The 20,198-nt window shown below is 44.6% G+C and overlaps 2 protein-coding genes across 3 annotated transcripts; one reads left to right on the top strand and one right to left on the bottom strand.

Annotated features, from left to right (window-relative positions):
- Window positions 1-400: 400 nt before the first annotated feature.
- hmgn7 (high mobility group nucleosomal binding domain 7) lies at window positions 401-3,724 on the top strand. The gene is made up of 6 exons (XM_023272287.3): window positions 401-540; window positions 1,515-1,532; window positions 1,700-1,729; window positions 2,314-2,361; window positions 2,460-2,579; window positions 2,683-3,724. Exons 1-6 carry the CDS (start codon window positions 526-528, stop codon window positions 2,728-2,730), a joined length of 279 nt encoding a protein of 92 aa, XP_023128055.1. The 5' UTR covers window positions 401-525; the 3' UTR covers window positions 2,731-3,724.
- A 7,437-nt stretch (window positions 3,725-11,161) lies between these two features.
- LOC111569872 (mucin-2) lies at window positions 11,162-19,288 on the bottom strand. Of its 2 annotated transcripts, none has more exons than XM_023272293.3 (3): window positions 18,986-19,288; window positions 16,402-16,716; window positions 11,162-16,073 (listed from the first exon to the last, which is right to left on the bottom strand). In XM_023272293.3, the coding sequence occupies exons 1-3, from the start codon at window positions 18,998-19,000 to the stop codon at window positions 12,732-12,734; spliced, it is 3,672 nt and encodes a 1,223-aa protein (XP_023128061.2). In that variant the 5' UTR covers window positions 19,001-19,288; the 3' UTR covers window positions 11,162-12,731. The 2 variants fall into 2 exon arrangements, with proteins under 2 accessions (XP_023128061.2, XP_035804950.2); XM_035949057.2 differs by lacking the exon at window positions 18,986-19,288 and adding an exon at window positions 18,150-18,292.
- Between the last annotated feature and the right edge of the window lie 910 nt (window positions 19,289-20,198).

The following is a 20,198-nucleotide window of genomic DNA, read 5'->3' as shown; positions in this document are numbered from 1 at the left end:
GAAGTGGTGAAATTTCTCCTGGCTGACCGCTGCAGATGTGAGCCCCGCTCCTTGTCTTTTACGCTTTTGCACCGGGGGGCAACGCGAGCCTGTGCGCCGCGGGCCTGTGCCACAGTGCGCACAAGGCCGGCTCTCCGCTGCCCTTTTGTCCCCCCCTTTTCTGCCTCCGTGTTTGTGTCACACTTGCATGAAGGCAAACATGTCCTCGAATGCAAAGCCCCCTTTTTTCCACACTCTTGCAGGCTTCCTCCCATCTCTGCCGTGCAAAAAAGAAGGAGCCATTCGCCCCAGAACATCACCGGCTCCCAAATTCCAAGTGTTCTGCAGCCCCGAATGGCGGCTCCGGATTGGCCGAGCGCCTATCAATCATGCCTTTAGCCGCACCCCTCCCCCCATTCAACCACTCGCCTCTCTGTTCCAGTGTGTTTACTACACTGCCGAGCATAAGGGAGACACTCGTCTTCACATGCACTAAGAAAAACTGTTTTTAGTTTGTATTTGTAAGAAAACCTCCAAGAGCTCAACATGCCCAAGAGAAAGGTACGTATTCTGAAAATAATAAAAATTCTTTCAGGGGGAAATCTGCCATTAATGCAATGCAAACGATTGTGGAGACATCCCTCTGAGACATTACTTAATTATAACGCAGTGTACGACCGCTATTTCTCGCTGGGAATTTTTGCGGAATTTCTAGATATAATGTGCATTTTTTGCGTGTTGGAACCAATATTTTCCTGCTCGGACGTGGCGTTTAAAAACGCATTTTCCTGCATGAGCCGCTGTCCTTTGGGGGAGTCAGAAGTCTCTCTCCTGGTCTCCATGCAGTTAAAGCACAAGCAGCAGCCATGCTTTGCAGCTCTTGTCCACCTTCGTCGCCGACCTACCAAAAGCAAACGCGTCTCTTATCGCCCGCACGGCCGCCGAACCGGCCGAAAGTGGCGCCAAAAATTGCCTCAGTGCCTTTACTTTGCGTTTTGACCGCGAAAGCGAACATTGGCCGTCGCGTTTCGGTAAAATTATATATTTTTGCTCTTTGTTCGTGGTCCCAAATGGCTGCGGTGGCGTCGGTCCGCCGCCCGGTGGCGCACCGGAGCCGCGGAGCAGGTCCCTCCCCCTTCTCCAGGACTCCCGCGCCAGCTTTCAAATCCAGGCTTCATGCATTGAATGAGAGAAAGAGCTGGAGGGGGGAGTGGAGGGGGAAAAGCGGGGCCTGGACCCTCAGAATGTGGCTCCGGAGACCCGCAGGGCTCCGGACGCACGGCCCGCTGCCGAACCCGCGCACAGGGCCTCCGCTTCTGGGGAGAAATCCCTGAAATCCACCTGTATTTGCAGTGAATTTTAGTTTTCACCTGAAACCGAGAAGTTTTTTCAGCAAGTCTGCAGTTAGTCAAAATATGCAGCTGAAGCATTTTGCAGCCTTTTGCTTTCATTATAAACTCCAGCTAAACTTCTCACTGTGATTATTTTTTCATTTTCTGATTTTAACCTGTTGTCTTTGTGTTTTTCCTGAACAGGGAGACGCAGGAGAGGAGGTAAGAGAGGGCCTGGCTGAGTCCCGCCTCACAATTAGAATTAAATTTTAATTAGTATGAAGAATGTGAGTGTTTGTTTAAAAGATATAGTTCATTAAAATGCATATTTTCTTATTCAAAAATGGAAAAAAAACCTCCATGTGATAACCATCTTTGCTCTGTTTCAGCCCCAGAGGAGATCAGCTCGGTTATCAGCGGTAAGAAGACACGCTTGCAACCTCGCTAATCTCATTTACATTAACAAATACAGTTAATGAACATGTAAAATATAGGAGAATATGCTTAAAAGTAGCGGCACACGGTTAAACAGGTAGACAAAACGGTGTATTGCATTTAGAAAAGCATATAACTACGTATTTGTACGTTTTAAATATGATTCTTAACAACAAAAAAACAAAAACATGTTATTTTCTTTAGAAAGTGCAGCTGAAGAACAAATGTGTAGCACTGTAAAGTTGATACATGGCTCATTGCACAATTAAAACATGATTTAGAAAGGTTAAAAACTGCACTAAACACATTTTTACATCTATTTAGCTTTGATACTAGTTAAATAGCAACAGAATAAGAGGAAATATACAATCAAGAATACACCATAATATCCCTCAATAGAACCATTTAAGGATAGATATTGAGGTCATAAAGCCTTAAATTCAGTAAAGTTTTATTTTTGACGGCATTTTAGATTTTAAAAGTAGTTTTCTGTCTTCAAAAATGCAATAACAGACACACCATATTCAGTTGTAGCTGTTTCTAGATCCTTTTTCTGTTCTCTTTCCAGAGACCGGCCCCACCCAAGCCGGATCCAAAGGTCAAGAAGGCGGCAAAGGTAGGAAGCTTTAATTCTGAGAAGATGCACACGTTTCAGTATTGAACATTGGGCTTGCTAACAATTTATTCTGGTGCCTTTTTTTTTTCTTTTAACAGAAAGAAAAGGCTGTGAATGACAAGAAGGAGGACAAGAAGACCAAGAAGGCAAAGGAGAACGCCGAGGCAGAGGCCAACGAGGAAAACCACTCTGAGAACGGAGAGGCCAAGACCAACGAGGTGAGTCGACGGGGAGAGAGAGAAAGAAAGTCGTCACCCTCGACCAAATATCGAGTGGATGTAGAAAAAGTTTTGACCTTGGCTCTTGTGCTTCGTCCCGCAGGTGGAGGCAGCCCCTGAGGAGGCCAAGGAGGAGGCCAAGTCCGAGTAGCACCACTGCCCAAGCTTCCTCCTCCTCCTCGACAAACTCCTCCCGACCCCCCAACCCCTCCTAGACCTCCCCCACTCTCCACCGCTCACCCTCACCCACCCAGCCAGCCAGCCACCCAGCCAGCCAGCTCTACCCCCTCCTCCTCCTCCATCCACCCCAAGTCTCTCACATGGTTTCCCTCCAAGGCGTATTGTTAACAGAGGAATATTTTTATCAATGATTTTATAAGTATCCGTACAGATTTTTAGCACAAAAAGCAAAGCTGATTATGGAGCGCCTTGCAGATTTGCAGTGGTCATATCAAAGTGTCTGCAAGCAAAGATGAACACACTAAAATCTTTTTTAAATGGCATTTCATGATTGTTGAAGGCTTGTTTTTGGTGTAGAAAGCGTGTCCCTGCCGGATTGGCTACGTCGTGAGTTGTGTATTACTGTGTTTTTCCTCCTTCCCCCTCCTGCTCTTCCTCCTCCTCTTCTTCTTCTTCTTCCTCCACAGATTAGACCTCCCTCCTCTTCCTCCCCGACAGCTCAGCCTTTATCCATGTTTTATTAACGGTTCAGCCATGTTAATGTGGGTGATTCTTTTAGACCTCTAAATGTGCAGTGAGTTCCCTTTTTTTTTTTTTTTTTTTTTTTTGCTTCTGTCTCATGGTCTTGTTTTTTTTTTCCATTGAAATTGTGTTTTAAACAAACAAACAAACAAAAAAAAATAGCGTGTTGAAGCGTGTTGTCCATAAGAAAGAGGAAGACGAACATGTGAAACATTCCGGGAACAGCGATTGCCTCCGACCTGTCTCCTAGACGACCCTGCGTTGTAAAAAAGAAACAGCTCCTGCTCCATCCACGCTGCTGTCATGTCGGCTTTTCTAAACACTCTGGTTTTTTTAAAACGATTGAATTTGGAAACCTTCTCTGACAAATGCAGGTGTCTGGTCCCTTCTCTTATGTTCTGAAATTCTCTTAATAAAAAGAAGTCCTGGGAATTTTCCTCGAATCGGTGTCTCCAGTTTGTTTCTTCCAATAATTCCACCGATGAATGCGAATGGAAAGCAATGCAATAGCAGAAATGCAGCCGTGTTGAAATTAAAATTTAAAGCAACATTGCAGGCAGCAACCTAGTTTGGCAATCTCCATTATTAACTACATGTGAGAGCTTTTCTGTGTTTATCTGTGTAAGCAGCTGTATAATCAGATGATTTTAATAAGAACTACAACGGCATTCTAACTGCTGGCGTGACCTTTGATTAAACAAACCTTCCCTGTAATGCAATTTCACTGTAAACGAGTCTAACATTTGCTTTTGAGAGAGCTGCAGGATACCGACAGCTAACCGAGGCAATTCCTCCTAAGTTCACAAATCCTCAACATCTTCTCTAGGTCTGTGCACATTATCTGCTGCTACAGGCCCTAAAGGACCTCCCAATGATCCTCCTGGAGGACGTGCTTCTTTATCCCACTAACTTATCCTTGTTTACTCACTGAAATGCTCAAGTAAAACACATCATCAACCAAAACCTGACTGAAGGCCTCTAGTGGAGCCTTTTCTCCAGACAGAAGGTTTCAGCGTTCTATGTATTCAGTCCAAAGACATTTTTTTTAATCCACCCAGCTCCTTCCTTCCCCTTCAGGCTTCACACCTTCATATTAAACTCCACACAAACTCCTGCCTGAGTGCTGTGACCCACATTCACCTCAACCCCATCAAGCACATATCAGCAGCAGGTTTAGTGGCATCATTTGAAGCCAGCTCCATATTCTGTTCCTACATACAAAGCTGCATGCATCAGTTCAGTCCTGGGAGGACAAGAGAGGAGAAAATGCATAGAGTCCATTAAGGGAGGCTTTGAATGCGTGCATTTGCCTCCAGCACCGGCAGTGTGAAGATGTGAGTGTGTTTTCTGTGTTCTTTCAAGGCCAAAAGCCCACTTTGCGGTGAGTTAACCTATAGAGGGAGACATTTTAGCGATGATACAGCGATGATAATGAAAATGATTCATATCACCTCTTAAAAAGGTCATTTGTTTGGCAGAATTTGATGATGTGGCTGCAGCAGGGCCTCTGGTTCTCACTTCACAGCTGCTCTAAGTGCGCATTTAACCACCAGTCACTGCCTGCATTTTGCACAAAACACATCGCTGCGTTCATGTTTGACCTTTCTTCCGCTATTGTGTGCAGCAGTTGCAGCCCCTCTGACCTGCATTGTCATGGCCGAGCACCGGGCTCCATTTTGTCGATATTTTTCTCGGGTGCAGGCGTTGCTGCACGGCGGCACCACTAGATGGCAGCCTTGTCTCATATTTACTTTTGCTAAAACCCAGAGGAGCCATGTCCAAGGGGCCTCCTGAGGAGCTTTGATTAACCTCAGGATTTATTAACTCATCTCATACATTAGAGGTGTTTTTATTTTTCCTGCAGGCACATCACTGCTGATAATAAATGATAAGAGACGAATCACGCATTTCCTTAATTAAAAAGCACTTTAAAGGCTTCCTAAAAAACCCTCCTTTCATTCACATCTTTTAATCCTCTGTCAGCATCACCTCTTTAATGCATTTACTTTTCAATTTAACGTGACGGTTCAATTAAGAGCGCATCTTCTGTGTGAGATGTATTGATGGGGTGCGGTGTTGTAAGGGGAACTAAAAGGAAACGCATTATTGACCAGACCAGAAAGTTTCACATCTCAGCCACGGTGGTCTCACTCTTCTTTCATCAGTCTTTCTCACCTGCATTCACTCTGTCTCCTGTGATCAGGCCTCCGACTTTGGCTTTGATTCCTGCAGACGTACACACAGACATATAGCCCCTCTCCTCAGGGAATCAGGCATCAAAGTGCTAATTAGCTCCACTCCAGTATATTTTCTCCTCCTATCTATATGCTTGCTGCCTGAATGTTTGCCTGCCTGAGTAACTGTATGTCTGACCACCTGCCTCCTTGTCTGCTACTCATCCTCCTCTGTGCCTTTTCACTGTCTAGTCTGAGTAATCTCAGGGGAGTCTTGCCCCCCAGCCGTGCACAAACACCCCCTCAGAGCTCCCTCTGCCCTTTCTAACTCCGCTCTGTTGACTAAAATAGCCACGTTTTCTCTTTTTAAACATCCTATTCTGCCATCCCACGCATTTCCAGCTCCCTGTCGACTCCCCACACTCATTCATTCATGTCTACAATCAAGGACTGCTCGCACACATACCTTCCTAGCTGAGTGTGTGTGTGTGTGTGTGTGTGTGTGTGTGTGTGTGTGTGTGTGTGTGTGTGTGTGTGTGTAGTATGAGAGGGGGGTGGGGGCATTCTCAGAGTAAAGAATGAGGATGACCTTTCATGAGGAAGTGATTTAAATGACGTGGTGTCGTCAGCAGGGATATCACTGTGTGAATGTGGATGAGCCATTGTTGTGGAAAGAACGTCATGGATTTGCACATATGCTTAAAGCGAGATCACACACAACAGGTACACACACACACACACACACACACAAAAACAACGAAACAGCCTGTCCTCCCTCCAGATCTCCAGACCTTAGTGATGCTTGAAATGAGCAGATGTTTTGTGGCAAGGTTCCTACAAAACGCTGCTCTGAGAGGATGCTGCTGTCTGGCTGTCTTAAAGTGGTCTTGTTTATCTGCTAGACTGGCTGCACTCTTATGGGGGTGGGATGTGCAAAGAGTGAATGGGAAGAGGCAGGAAGAGAAAGTACCAGGGGGTGAGGAAGAAGAGGGAGGAGAGGAAGCATGCAGGAGGGGGGATGAAGAAGAGCTGGATGCAGATGGGGATCTATTCTCTCCGTGCACGCAGACAAGATGGAAATGAGTGGGCGTCTGTGACGTCAATCAGTGTACATAGACACACACACACACACACACACACACACACACACACACACACACACACACACACACACACACACACACACACACACACACACACACAGCGAGACACTCCCCTCCTCTTCCAGTCCCATGCTAATACATGCTTCAGTGCAAACAGCAGCGGTGCTACGGATCACAGGCACAAACATCAGCACACAAACAAGCTCCTCCATGAAAAACAAACACAGACACACTCAGACATGCAGATCTGGGTTCATCTCTGACCCGGCTCATGATGCCAGCTTCTCGTTTCTGTCATTCAAACACAAAGCTATATTTTATCTCTTTTTTTGCATCAGGTTTTGAAACATTAAATCTGACTTGTTCTCACATGTGAGCTCTTTTAATGAGTTGAATGAATGTACTGCTGAGAGTTCACTCAACTCATTTATTTAAGTTTTCGAGAAACAAAACTGGCACATTAGCAGACTTCAAAGCTGTTTGAGAGTTAAAACGCTCCAGAGGCTCCTTTATTTTGAAGTGAGAAGACAACAGGCGTGATGGAAACTTGCTGCATCTTTAATGAGATGTTTGTTTGAGCTCATGGTAATGAAAACAGCATTAATTGTGGTGAAGGTTAAAACTGGATTCAGCCCTTTGTACATTAATTTTGTCACATCTTATCACTGACTGTGGTGCAAAATAGCTCTGAGTGGAGCAGCATTATGGCAAATCAATGAGCATTTAATATTCAGTCAGGAGAACATTTGGTGGCTTAAAAGGATGAACCGTATTTTTTGACTTTGTCTCATATTCTCATGTTGAAACAATAAGTCATATGTACGTGTTCTACATCAGCATGAAAATGTATATATAAAATATATACTAAAGTAAGAGCACTGAAGAATTATTTGTAAATTGATATATCGTACATGACATTATTAAATTATTATTCATGCAGGTTAAAGAAATCAAAATACAGTTTTGTTGTAGATTTTATATTGAAATTTAGGAACTAGTACCTTATTCATTTGTTGTTTCAATAAAACCATGTTAGAAGTTACAAAGTAAGATTTTTTTTAGTGGAGATCTAGTAGTTGAGAAAAACCTGAAACATGATAAGAAGATCCAAGTTGAAAGTCCTTTTATATTTAATCAAAAGTCAGTATTTTTAGTGTTTTTTGAGCTTAGAAATATGTTCTTGTCTCTGTATTATCTTAATCTACATGATAACCAGCAACTCAATGTCAGATACTGTGTATGCAGAGGAGTGTTGTGAAGTAAAAGTAGTAAAAACTACAAATACTCAAGTACATCTACTTTATAAATGTACTTCACAACAGCACTTAGTGACTTTCCGCTGCATAGGACAGACTTAATTAGCATGCAGAGAACGGTAATTTAAAAGGTTTCGCAAGCAATAACCCTGAGATAACCCTGATGACATCAATTTGACATCAGCATTTAACAATGTTTTTTTTGGAGGGGACACTTTTGAAAGCTTGCCCAGAATCACAGAATGCATTATACAAATCATTTAATAGCATTTCTTATGCTGTATAAACTGATCTTTCTGTGACCAACTCCTAGAGGTCCCTTTAAGACAATGACTTCCACTTATTTCTAAGGCCAGGTGATGCATTAATGTATATATTACCAGGTCTATAGTGGCTGCTGTGTAAAAGTAAAATAATTGGTGAAGTTACAGAGTAAGGTACAGCTGTGCATCCTTCCTCAGTAAACTGAACTCCTCACTCTGCTGTAAAGCTGCCTCTCAGTTCGCCTGATTGATTACGTTATGCAAACTCGTGTCTGTGTCACATGGCTAACGTTATCATCCATTATGGCACATTTAGTTTGCATAATTAACAAAGCAAGGTCTCTGTGACCCGCAGGTTCCTGAACGGAGCTGAAACTACAGGGACCAGCAGACAGGCAGCAGCTAATGATTGTCTCCCATTACAGTTTGCATCAGTGCACAATTTTGGACGTAAGAGGAGTTTTAAGTGGCACAATTGTGGGCATTAAAATCACACAGATGGGTTTGCAAGTGGAATAACAAATTAAGATGATGGACAGCTCCTATTCCTCTGAGGTTTCTCTTGAATCAGGCCCCATGTAAGGCACGTGTTTGGCAAGTTCGCCTTTAAGAAATCATCCATCCATGTCACCGAGTCGTGACGACACAGACTTCTATCTAGAGAAATGAAAAACTATTTTTGAAACACTCCTCGCTGCCTTCCCAGTTTTTGCTTTTAAGGATGAATTAGCGGATAAAGCATCAATTTGAATGTGTGTGTGTTTCTAATGAGCGGGGGTGTGCGGCGGGGAGCATCAGAACTAAAGATGCAGCAGCAGCAGCCACTTGCCTCGCCAGTTGCTCTATTTCTTTTGGGTAAAATGGTTCTCTAGGCTGTTTTTCATCAAGGTTTTTTATCCTCATGTATCCTCAGTTGGATGAGGACTGAGTCATAGCAGTCAAGGAAGCAGGTGGGTGGGAGGCACACAGTGGGTGAGGTAGGGGGGTAAGGAGAAGGGGAGAGGATATGGGAAGTGGGGGACTAAGTGGGAGGTTGTAGTGAATGAAAAAAAATCATGAATGGTGAATACTATGCATCTGTTTTATTGCCTTGTACTCATCAGTCACAGAAATAGAAATTCTGTCTGCAACGACACATAAAGCGTCACAAGCGATTATGGTTTCTGTTATTGATTACGCTCCAGTAAGTGTTTTACAACAACAGATTTATTTAATCATTTCTGCCTCATTTTTATTGATATTCAGTGAACATAGATCTCACATGAGACTTCAAAGAGGCTGGTAATTTACTGAAATTGACTGTGCATGTTGAATATTTTCTACTTACAGACAAATCTGTGCAGTATTTGTACTTCTCTTCATTATTTCTACCCATGAAAGAATCCAGGCAACACCACAGGAATGTGTATAGTTTGAATATCCACACATGGAAGAACCATTTTTCTTTATTTTTATTTTTCTACTGATATTTCTTCAATGTTTGCACTATCCCCCTTTGCTGCTGTAACAATGCCAATTTCCTCACTGTGGGATTAATAAAGACTTACCGAAAATGACAGAAAAACAATTCAGAGAATATGATCAAGGGAGTAGTGAGAATAAACTGGTCATCGGAGCAACATGTTTCACCCCTTAAGCCTCCTCTTAACCTCAGCTTAATGGTTTTATTTTCACACTGCATGTGGCTGCAAGCTGTTGTTGTTCAGAGGAACGTGTCAAACCTGTGCGGTTGATTCTAAAATGATCCCGAAGTCCAATCGGTCGAAGCATGCGAGAGACAGAAGGGAGGGAGAGAGAGAGAAGCAGATGTGTGGGTGATGTTCTCTTTTTGTCTGGGCGAGTTAGGAAATGTTTGTTGAGGGTGGACGGGTGGGCAGGCCATTAGGAAAATTGATGTGCATGCAGCTGTGTGTATGTGCTCGTACATACAAGTGTGTGTGCTCTGACATCACTGCTGCCGTCACTGCAGCCACCTCACAGTGACTCCCTTGTGACTGAAGGCCTGACAACCTCCCACGCTCTCCCCCATCAACTCCCCCCTTGCTCCTGCTCCTCTCTCCTGGCTTTATCTATAACCTCGCCCATCCCTTCACTCACTCGACTCTGTTCTCTCATCCATCCATCTCTCTGTCCACCACTGCCTTTCTCTTTTTCACTTCACCCACCTCTTTTTCTTCTTATTACTTGTTTTCATCTCTCTCCCCCTCATTCGGTGTGTGGGTCTTCCCTGTCTTCCGTCATGCTCTGTGCGCCCACAGTGCTCCCTGTCTGTGTCTCTATGGAAACCCCAGAGTGGACAAGAGTAGCTCAGAGGTCTGTGTGACACTGATACAGACCCTTTTAGATCACTCACACTTTTCTCTTTTCTCTCCCATGCAACCTTGGACTGCAAGCCTACACTGTGTGTAAATAGATGGCGTGTGACCATGGCAATACGCCACCTCAGAAGAGACACCTCATCTCCCCTCGCGCCCATTACCTATCAGTGGTGTGAAGTGGGAGGAAAGGATGGAGGCAATGAGGGAGTAAGGAGGCAGCGCTATTGTTTCATTACGCTGTGAGTCTCCTCAATTACCAGCTGGAGAAAGGGACCACCTGATGCCGCCTCTGTATTCCCATGTGAAGCTCACGCATACATGTCCACGCACTCTGCACCCCCCCCACCCCACCTCTCCTTTTTATTCCCCCCTTTTCTGTCTCTCACCTCACGAACCACATTCTCCTCGCATTTACACATTGTTGAGCCCGCTGTGTTGCGTAGCCCGTGCGTCATCTGGGTCCAAACACATCTGAAGGACAGGTGATTTGCGATAAGAGTCCTCACACAGACAGAATTTCACAGCTTTGGGTCGCTCTCCTGGGCACCATCGTGATTCGACAGTCACGCTTAAGTGGATCATTGCAGAGCGCAATCATGGGGAGGATGGGTGAGCTGTGCAGCATGTCATTTTGGAAAAAAAGTGCAGAGGGGGTATGAATGCACATGCAAAAAGGGAAGACAAGATGATACTGGGATTCTTTTTTCTCTTTAAAGTTGAGGCTTTAGCTGTTCTGGAGAAAAGAAAATTCAGTTTTGCACACGTCTAATGGTTTGTTGAGGTTCCCCTTTATTATATCAAAATGTACATGAATAAACTACAACAAAGGACTACATTAAAGAAGACATCAAAATGGGCAGCAATAACAGGGGTCAACAACTGAACACACACCCAACCCAGCCCCAGGCCCACCCCATTAACACCCCCAGTGCAGTGAGATAAAGACATGCCAATGATGTCTCACATTTAGGCACTTGATTTCCCTACCAAACCATCTTTGGTCATAGTTGCTGTTGCACGGCTTAAAACTTAGATTTAAGAGGTGGATCTTGTTTAATTCTGGTGTGAATCCGAGGATTCACGCTGAGAGGAGTCATACGGGTTTAAATGTAATTCCTTTCGGTTCAGGCAGATCTACATCCGCCATGTTTAGAGATGACCCAAAGATGGTTATAACCTGACCACCTCCATAGAGTAAACTTTTAGCATTAAATAAATTAACACTAGATGATACAATACGTCACATGATTACAGAAAAGACTCCACAAAGGGAAAGGAATCAAGCAGTACAATTTAACACAAGTTACCTGAAAACAATGCAGTGTAATCGCACACAATATACTGTAATCAATACGCTGTACAGTCTATTTCAAAGGCAATGTTGTTGGCATTTTTCTGTAGTAACTAACCAGTCTGTTTACCACTGAGTAGTATCTTGGAAAGTCTTGCAAAAATAGATCAATTTTAATAAATTAAAAGCCTTTGCTTTGACTGTAGGATGTGATCTATTTAGCTACTCATGCATTGTCTAACTTTGTGTGTGTACAGTACTACATGTTTACTTGCATGTATGTATATGTTAGTGTGTGTATGTGTGTGTGTGTGTGTGTGAGTGTGTGTTGTCCATGCTTTTGTGTGTTTTGCTGAAAATACTGTACACACTGGTAGACTTGTCCCTCTGTATTTTTTCAGAAATACACCCGTCAGTAAAGGAATAACAAAGTTACATTAAACTGTTTAAGAAGCATAGTAGTTACACAGTATTTGGCAGTGAGAGAACAGTCCTAATTTATCCATGCACAATATCAACCACAGGCAAGGTCCACATTCTGAACAAACCCATTAACAACAACACAGTAAGAACATGAAAAGAGTGTACAAGAATTCAAGAACCTGGAAGTGTGTTTGCGTGTGTGTGTGTGTGTGTGTGTGTGTGTGTGTGTGTGTGTGTGTGTGTGTTTGTGTGTGTGTTTGTGTGTGTGTGTGTGTTTGCGTGTCTGTGCATGTGTGTGAATGTCAACAGCACTGTTGGTTACCCAGGGAGACCAAAGGCCTATGACTCATGCAGTGCATACAGCATTATCTGGAATTTTAACAATATCGGAAGAATTATTATTTTCCCACAAAGCCTAGATAATCACATATAATCATGTTAGAACCTTACAGAGTAGTCAGGGAGTTTACTGTAAAAACCCACTCAATCCCACCCCCATAGGTCTATTATAGACCAAACAGTTTATCCCTGGATTAGATTTCCATTCTCCAGTTCTTTCTTCATGGCAAGCACCATCCCCTTGCTCAATTGTGTGTTTTGTGTAAATACATGTATGCGTGTGTTAGACTAGTCCAGTCTGCGGGTGTAAGTGTAACGGATATGGTTGGTATAGCAGAGTCGACCCTCCTTGGGGTATGTAGTAGCTGCAGTAGCTGGGTTCTGCTAGATAGGGGGCACTGTGCTCGGCAAGGTAGGGGGCAGGCTGGTAGAAGCACGTCACATGGTCTGTGTTGGGTATAATGTTCTGCTCTCCAAGAACCTTCAGCGCCAGCACTGTGATCATGTTCAGCGTCTGACGCCTCTCGTGTCCCATCAGACACACCGTACTGTCGTCAACAACGCGACGCAGCGTCATCAGGTACTGGTACTTGCTCCTCTCCTCGCCGATGAAGTGGTTCTTCAAGTACGACAGGATCTTTCTCTGCTGCTCCTGCACGTCGGGGAAATCGATGAAAAAGCGTGAGCACATGTAGCGCTCTAGTGTCTTTATCTGAGTCTCGCTGGCTGGTCGGTAGTCTCTGACCAACAGGTTGCTGTATTTCAACAAACCACCACCTCGGATCTCCTCGGGGTTCCTGGTAGCGATCAGGCGGTAGCGCAGGTGGTCCATGGCTGCCTCAAAGTCACCATACATGCTCTCTGCCAGGACCTCGACAGCAGGGACTGAGTCAGATGCCAGAGTGTCACACTGTTCAGGCAGGTCTGTGGTTACCTCAGAGGCCTCTTTGTTCTCAGGCAGGGAGCTGGATGCCTCAACAGCTTTTGGTGGGGCAGATTCCCCTGAGTCTCCAGACTGAGTGTGAGGCAGCGCATGTGAGGAGGAGCTTGGGATTGTGATTGGAAAAGAGACGGGCTCAGTAACCTGAGGCAACGATGAGATATAATCATGCTCCTTTTTATCCTCCAACTGTAAGAGAGGAACTCCTGGCTGAGGGGAGGACTCTTCTATCTGTTCATCGCTGTCTGTGTTCAGTATCAAAGGCTCCAAGTCTGAAGATACCTGAGGTACAAGGTCCTCCGACTCCACCGGCGGAGTGAGGCATAGGAGGGGAGGGCTGAGGCAGGGGGATGGTGGGGTGAGACAGAGCGGAGGAGGGCTTAGGCTGAGCATGGGAGGGGTGAGGTAAGGTGAGCTGAGGCAGGATGACGTAGGGCTGAAACTTAAGGGTGGAGAGCTGAAGCTGGTGGTGGGGCTGATGGTGCTGAGCATCGGAGACGAGTGGCATTGAGATGGAGGGGTCAGACATGGGGGAGGGCTGAGGCTAGGGGGTGACGACATGATGCAAGGAGGGGAGAGACTGAGAACAGGAGGGGTCAGACAGGTAACAGGAGGGGTGACACAGTGGGAGGAGGAGGTTGAACTGAGTCTAGTCTCTTGTGGACTGACGTTGGGCTGATTCGAGTCCACCTTTTTGGTCTGTTCTGTACTGTTTTCGTCACTGAGCTTAGCTTCTGAGGTATGTTCATGGGTGTTGGAGCTGGATGTGTCCACTGAGTCGAGAGGCTCTGATTGTTTGGGTGCAGAGGCAGTTTCTACAGGGGAGGGCTGGCTTCGCCCATCAACAGCATCTTGTGTGGTCGGTGTCTCTTCTAGGCTCTGAATACTGGTTTCACATGAACTCTGCGTGATTAGCTGAGAGGACGATGGCTCTTGAGGTAGAGCAGACGTGGCATCAGCTGCAGAGGTGGAGGTTAAATCAGGGGCTGAATCTGGAGCTGAGGTAAGATGAAGGTTTGAAGATTGGTCACTGGAAGGATTGAGTTCAGGCCCCGAATTTGTTTTACTGATTGTTGGGATAGTTGTAGGGTTAAAGGCTGTCTCAGATTCTGGGCCGGGGCAGGAGTTTGGATCTAAACAGGTTGAAATGACAAGTTCACTTTCAGAGAGTGGGCTGGGGTAAGGATTTGGTGCAACCTTTCTACACATCCTCCGAGGGGGTTTGGGCGATGAATGTTTCAGCACCACCATGTGAGATAGTCTCTCTGAGGCCTTCGTGGGGGGAGAAGAGGAGGTCTTTTTGTCAGAAACAAGGCTGGGTGGTGCAGGTAAAATATCCTGAGTATCTGGAGGGCTGACAGCATCAAGTGTGTTTGGGTTTTTTTCTGAGTTATCCGTGTGTTGTGTGCTGTGAGTCTCCAGTGTATCCTGTGTGCCAGCAGGCTGTGTGTTGCGAAGTGTGAGAGTGGAAGAGGTGGAGCAGGAACAATCAATACCCTGTGTGTCTCCTGCATGTTTTGCTTCTAATGCTAAAGTCTCTTCGGTTCTCTTTGTGTCATTTTCCCTCTCTGCCTGTATCTCATCCTGGGGCTCTGTTTCTGCTTCTCCTTCATCCTCTAACTCTGTCTCTAACTTTGCATGTGAAGACGTGCTAGTGTCTGGAGCAGACACATGTTGAATTTTATCTTCCTCATTGCTTCTCTGATCCTCTCTGAAACCTTCAGATAAATTTGTTTTATCAGATTGCTCTGTGCTCTGAGATTCGTCTGTCAGGTTTAGACACTCTGCCTGGGTTTTATTTGAGGTTTCTGGCGTCTCAAGGGGTCCCATCTGCTCTGTGAGTTCTTGCTGTTCATCAGGGGGGTTTGTGTGGTTGGACAGTTCTTTCTGGACAGAGAGTTCCTTGTGACTCGAATGTGCTGGTTGTCGGCCATCACGAGGCTTTGTCTGCTCTGACTGTTCTACCTTCACTGAGCATTTAGTCTCGTCCAAGAGCTCTGGCTCATGTCTGAGATCAATATGAGCTGGTGGTTCAGCATTCTCAGAGGCTTGTTCCTTTTCTGACAAAAGGTTTAGAGAAGTCTGGTCTGTCTCACTCAAGTTTCCTTTGTGCGCTGACACTTCTGTCAACTCTGCAGGTGTTTTCTCTTTGTTGTCTTTTTCCAGTATGGTGTGTTTTGTCTGATTTGAATTCTCACTTTGTTGTGAGACTTCTGTCTGAGACTCATTTACATGCACCGCATCTTTCTGTTGTGTCCGACTGATCTGAGGCCCTTCTTCGCTGGATAAGTCTGTGGGCTTCTCTGTTTCTGGAGCAGAGGTCTGATTCTGCGAAGAAGAGGAGCATTTATTCAGATTCTCTGCAGGCTGGTCCTTCACATCAACAGCATTCATTTTGTGTTGCGACTCCTGCTGCATGTACGACTCTAGGAGACGGTCCAGAATGATCTGAAAGGAGTCGACACTGAACTCAAACTGCCGCCTCAGCGCGCTCACGAATTTGAGCTCCAGGTTTTTGCCACTATTGTTGGACAGGGAGATGAGGCTCCAGCGGTCGTGTTCATTGAAGACTTTGACCATCTTCTGGACATAGGCCTCCTTCATTGTGGCACTGCTGATCCGCTCCCTGTTGACTCCAGCCGGCAAGCATTCCAGCAGGCAGCCCAGCACTGATTCTTTGATCACCTGAGAGGACAAGAGGTCAACAACATGACAGTGATAACTAATGATGGCAATCTGAGATTAGTTTTGCTTGTGCCATTGAATATCGTGGTGCTACTGTGGTTTAGTTTTCTATATCATGCAGCTGAACTATCACAACCAGCTGTATTGATCTGGCCTTAAGGTAAAGTATTCTGAAATCCAATTATGGTTAGGGTTACAATAATAACATTTTCATCATAGCACTAGAAAAACCAATACTGCAACACCCTAGAGAGAGTTAATATTCAGTGCTGTGCTTAAGGATATTATAGCAGAATGACTGCTGATCAATGCAGTACAGTAATCGCACCTGGAACTCCTCCTGACTGGGCAGCTCCACTCCAAAGATGATGTCCAGGTCCTTGTAGCTGGTTCCGTTGTCTCGGACAAGGACGTGGCTGGCGGTGGAGCCGTTCAGACGAACATCTCTGACCGTGATGCCCTGCTTCTGTAGCCTGGCCCGAACTGCTATGATGATGTCTCGAGGGCGCAGCTCCAATGTGGGAAAGTTCCCGCGACCGTGGATGGGAACCACTTCTGAAAGAACCTGATGGAGAACCTCCACCTGCTCAGCGTTCAGGCTGTGAAACCGCTGACTGGACTTTCTCTCAGACATGCTGCTGCCCTGAAGAAAGACGACAGTGAGGGTTAATTACAACAAAATTTGTGTTTAACTCTGCTCTCTGATTTGTTCCTACACACACACACACACACACACACACACACACACACACACACACACACACACACACACACACACACACACACACACACACACACACACACACACACACACACACACACACACACACATACTTTGCACTCAGTCACACTCATATGCACACTTCCTGCCAGTCTGCTGTCTGCAAGTCACAGCTTGGCTGACAGCTTTTCCACAATGCTAATGCAACTGCTGTGTTGACAAGCTGACACATGGAGCAAAACCACGTAGATGTGCTTTGCATAAATATTCTTTCACTGATCACAACAGATCACAACTAATTATGAGGACGTGTCTGACTGGAGTTGCAACTGAAGTCGGAAACACATTAAAACATTTACCATCCCTGACTGACATCACATTAATAAGTCACATTATTTACAGTCTCAGACTTAACAGCTCAATCAAGATCCAGTGCAAAAACCACAAAGCAGAGCAAGGAAAAAAAGCAGCAGAGCAAGAAAAAAAAACACTCAAATATTGCATGAAATAATAAGGATAAAAATAATAAATGTAAAGGCAGACTGAGTCTTTGTTTATTGATTGTTTCCACCAGTGCAGCAAGGGTTAAGCTGAATGAGTCATCACCGGCAGACTGCATTAATCACACCAACGTCACTAATTAAAGACGCACATCTGTTTTTGTGTCCGTGTGTGCAGCACATGATGTGTGTGTACATTACAAACAGTGACTCCTTCACACGTTCACCGGAGTTGCTTTTTTTTCCTTCTTTTTTTTATGTACCACCCCTGAAAACTGCGAGGCAAACTGGAACAAAGTAGAATTTAATATCAGCCAATTATTTTTTTGTTTGGCTCTCACACGTGTAATCCTGCAGCCTCCAGAGCATCCAGACTCCATCAATCAATGTGTACAAACTAGACACATTTTTCAATAAGCCACACAGCATTTGCCTAACTGAGTCGGTCCGAACGGTCTCTGTTATGTGATTGAGTGTGTGATTGTGGGTGCCTGTCAAAGTGTTTTCAGGGAGTGAGTGCTCGTGTTTGAGTGTGCTACTGTGGTTCATAGCAACCCATTATGATCTATTGTTTGCTTTAATCAATAGTTGTCACTCAGTGCTACAGCTGAATGCTGCTGATTGCTATGATTTGTCAGTAACAGCAGGCTAAACACAGGGATACTAATGAGCCATAATGGGATGCTTTCTGCTATCAGACATCAGAGGGCTGTAGTCTGTAACAACCACAAACAATCTATTACTAGCGGGTGTTTAGAATTCCTCTAATCTATGCTGCATGCATTTCAACAAACACTAGATCTGCTCTTTTACTCTATTAAGCTTCTCCATTCAAGAAGAAGTGAGCATGCTTACCAGACAACAAAAGTCTGAGAACAAAGACTGCTCCAGATGAGACCCCTTGCCTTTGTCCCAAAATAATCACACATCCAGAGATGAGAAATAAAGTTCCAGATGTTGATCATAGCGTAACAATAAAACGAAACAATGTGTTGAGGAAGCAGAGAGGCACTGCGGGACTGTTTTCCAGCTGGTCCCCTGTATCTCCCCCTCCCCTTTCGCACTCTTCTGCAAACTTGCAGCCTGAGTGACTCATCCAGGCGTATCGGCTCAGCTCGCATATAATCTATGGCCACTGGATAAAAAAGAAAAAAAAAACAACTAAAAAACTCCCAGCAAATCTTAGGCTGTCTTATACACAAACAATAATGCTCTGTAAACTTTAGTGGCTGTCCTAGGTGCAAAATCTGGAGAGCAGCATAAATGAAAACAAATAAATCTGTCTTGTGTGAAGAAAATTTTGGCAGAGTGGCTCTTATGTTTTTTTTTTACATCATGCTCTGTGATAGATTGTAGTTTTGTTCACTTCTACAACTATAATACATGCATATAGGATAATACATCACTGCTTGTTGCTGCAATAAAAGAGAAATTCTGATAATGTTCGAGTTTATCAGCCAAAAATGATGAGGGAACCACCTGCTGGATGTTAGAGTTCACCTCTTGCACAGTTTCTCAGCCCATCCTTGCTTAGAATTTACTGGAAATAAGCCAGAAGTCCTGTTGGGTTTCACTCTAATCACCTAATCATGCACTTTCTTACACCTGAGATGCCAAATGAGAGCAATTAACCGCAGTTAAGTAGCAGACAGGCTAAAGGGCATTAGCAGGATTAAACTGGGGTTTCTTACCTGTTGCTGTGGCATTTGAAGGGAGCGACCGGCTCCTGGCTCTTCTGCCGAATCACGCCTCGCGTATCCACCGATCTACAGGTCCTTGGAGTTTCTCGTGTCGTGTCCGTGGGTCTGTTTTTCCTCGGTGCTGCGGCTCCGTCTCTTATAAGAAGACATGCGACGCCTGAATCTGCGCTCGGGTTCATTCGGGCGCTGTCCAGGAGCAGCGTGGTGCTGAAATGAAGAATGAAACGAGCCCTCGCGCCTCTTGTTTTCTCCTCCGGCCGCCCGGAGCGTAACGCAGTTTCCATAGCGACCTGCCGTCATTCACTTATGACTGGGGAGTGCGTGCGTGCGTGCGTGCGTGCGTGTGCGTAAAGTGTGTGTGCTCACAACACTGATGGGGGAGTTAAGAGTTTGTGGTTTCTGGTAGGGAAGGTAGATACATAAATCGAAGTGTACATAGATTTTAGTCTCTGCTGCAGCGGCGCGGATTCGATTCCCGCTCACAGATGTTTGCTACAAGTCAACCCCCCTTCTCTTTGTGTATCTTTTTCACAAGAGGCATGAAAAAGAAAGCAGTACTCTGTGTTACTCACCCATTATATTGAATGTGGGATTATTATTAGCATGCTTTTGCATATTTTAAGTTGTTTACACTACACTGTGAGATTTTCCACATTCCCAGGCGAATAATTTGCACATCCCTGCGCAATCTTCACAGCTGTTCCCTCAAATACCACTGTACATATTTTTACTACTGCTATTTTAAGATATAGAGAAGTTAAATGTTACAGCAGCTAAATACAACCCTGACATGGAAGAAGTAAATACAAAACTACAGCAGGGCTAAAAACAAAGATATAATAAAAACTACGTACACCTTTCACATGTACAGATGAGGCATGACGAATATACATAGAAACAATGTACCAAATTGAAGGACTGCACTTGATTTTCACTGTACTTGTAACATTTGTTTCTTATCTTTATGTAATTGTCTGTAATGCTGTGCACCAATAAGTCAAACTATTTTTATATAAGATTAAGATATGGAAAGCCTTTAGTAATCCTACAGCAGGGGCATTTGCAAGTGTTACGACAATGAATAGTGCAAACATATATGGAAAATCACCAGAAAATAATCATTAACAAGGACAAGGAATAGACTAAAAGGGAAAACCTACTCTCCAATAGAACTGATTTTCTACTTGTTTACTCTTTGCACCAA

The sequence above is a fragment of the Amphiprion ocellaris genome, chromosome 13 (assembly GCF_022539595.1).
Source record: "Amphiprion ocellaris isolate individual 3 ecotype Okinawa chromosome 13, ASM2253959v1, whole genome shotgun sequence".
NCBI classification, from domain to species: domain Eukaryota; kingdom Metazoa; phylum Chordata; class Actinopteri; family Pomacentridae; genus Amphiprion; species Amphiprion ocellaris.
The sequence above is the reverse complement of the archived record's forward strand: the minus strand, read 5'-3'. Positions and strand labels throughout refer to the sequence as shown.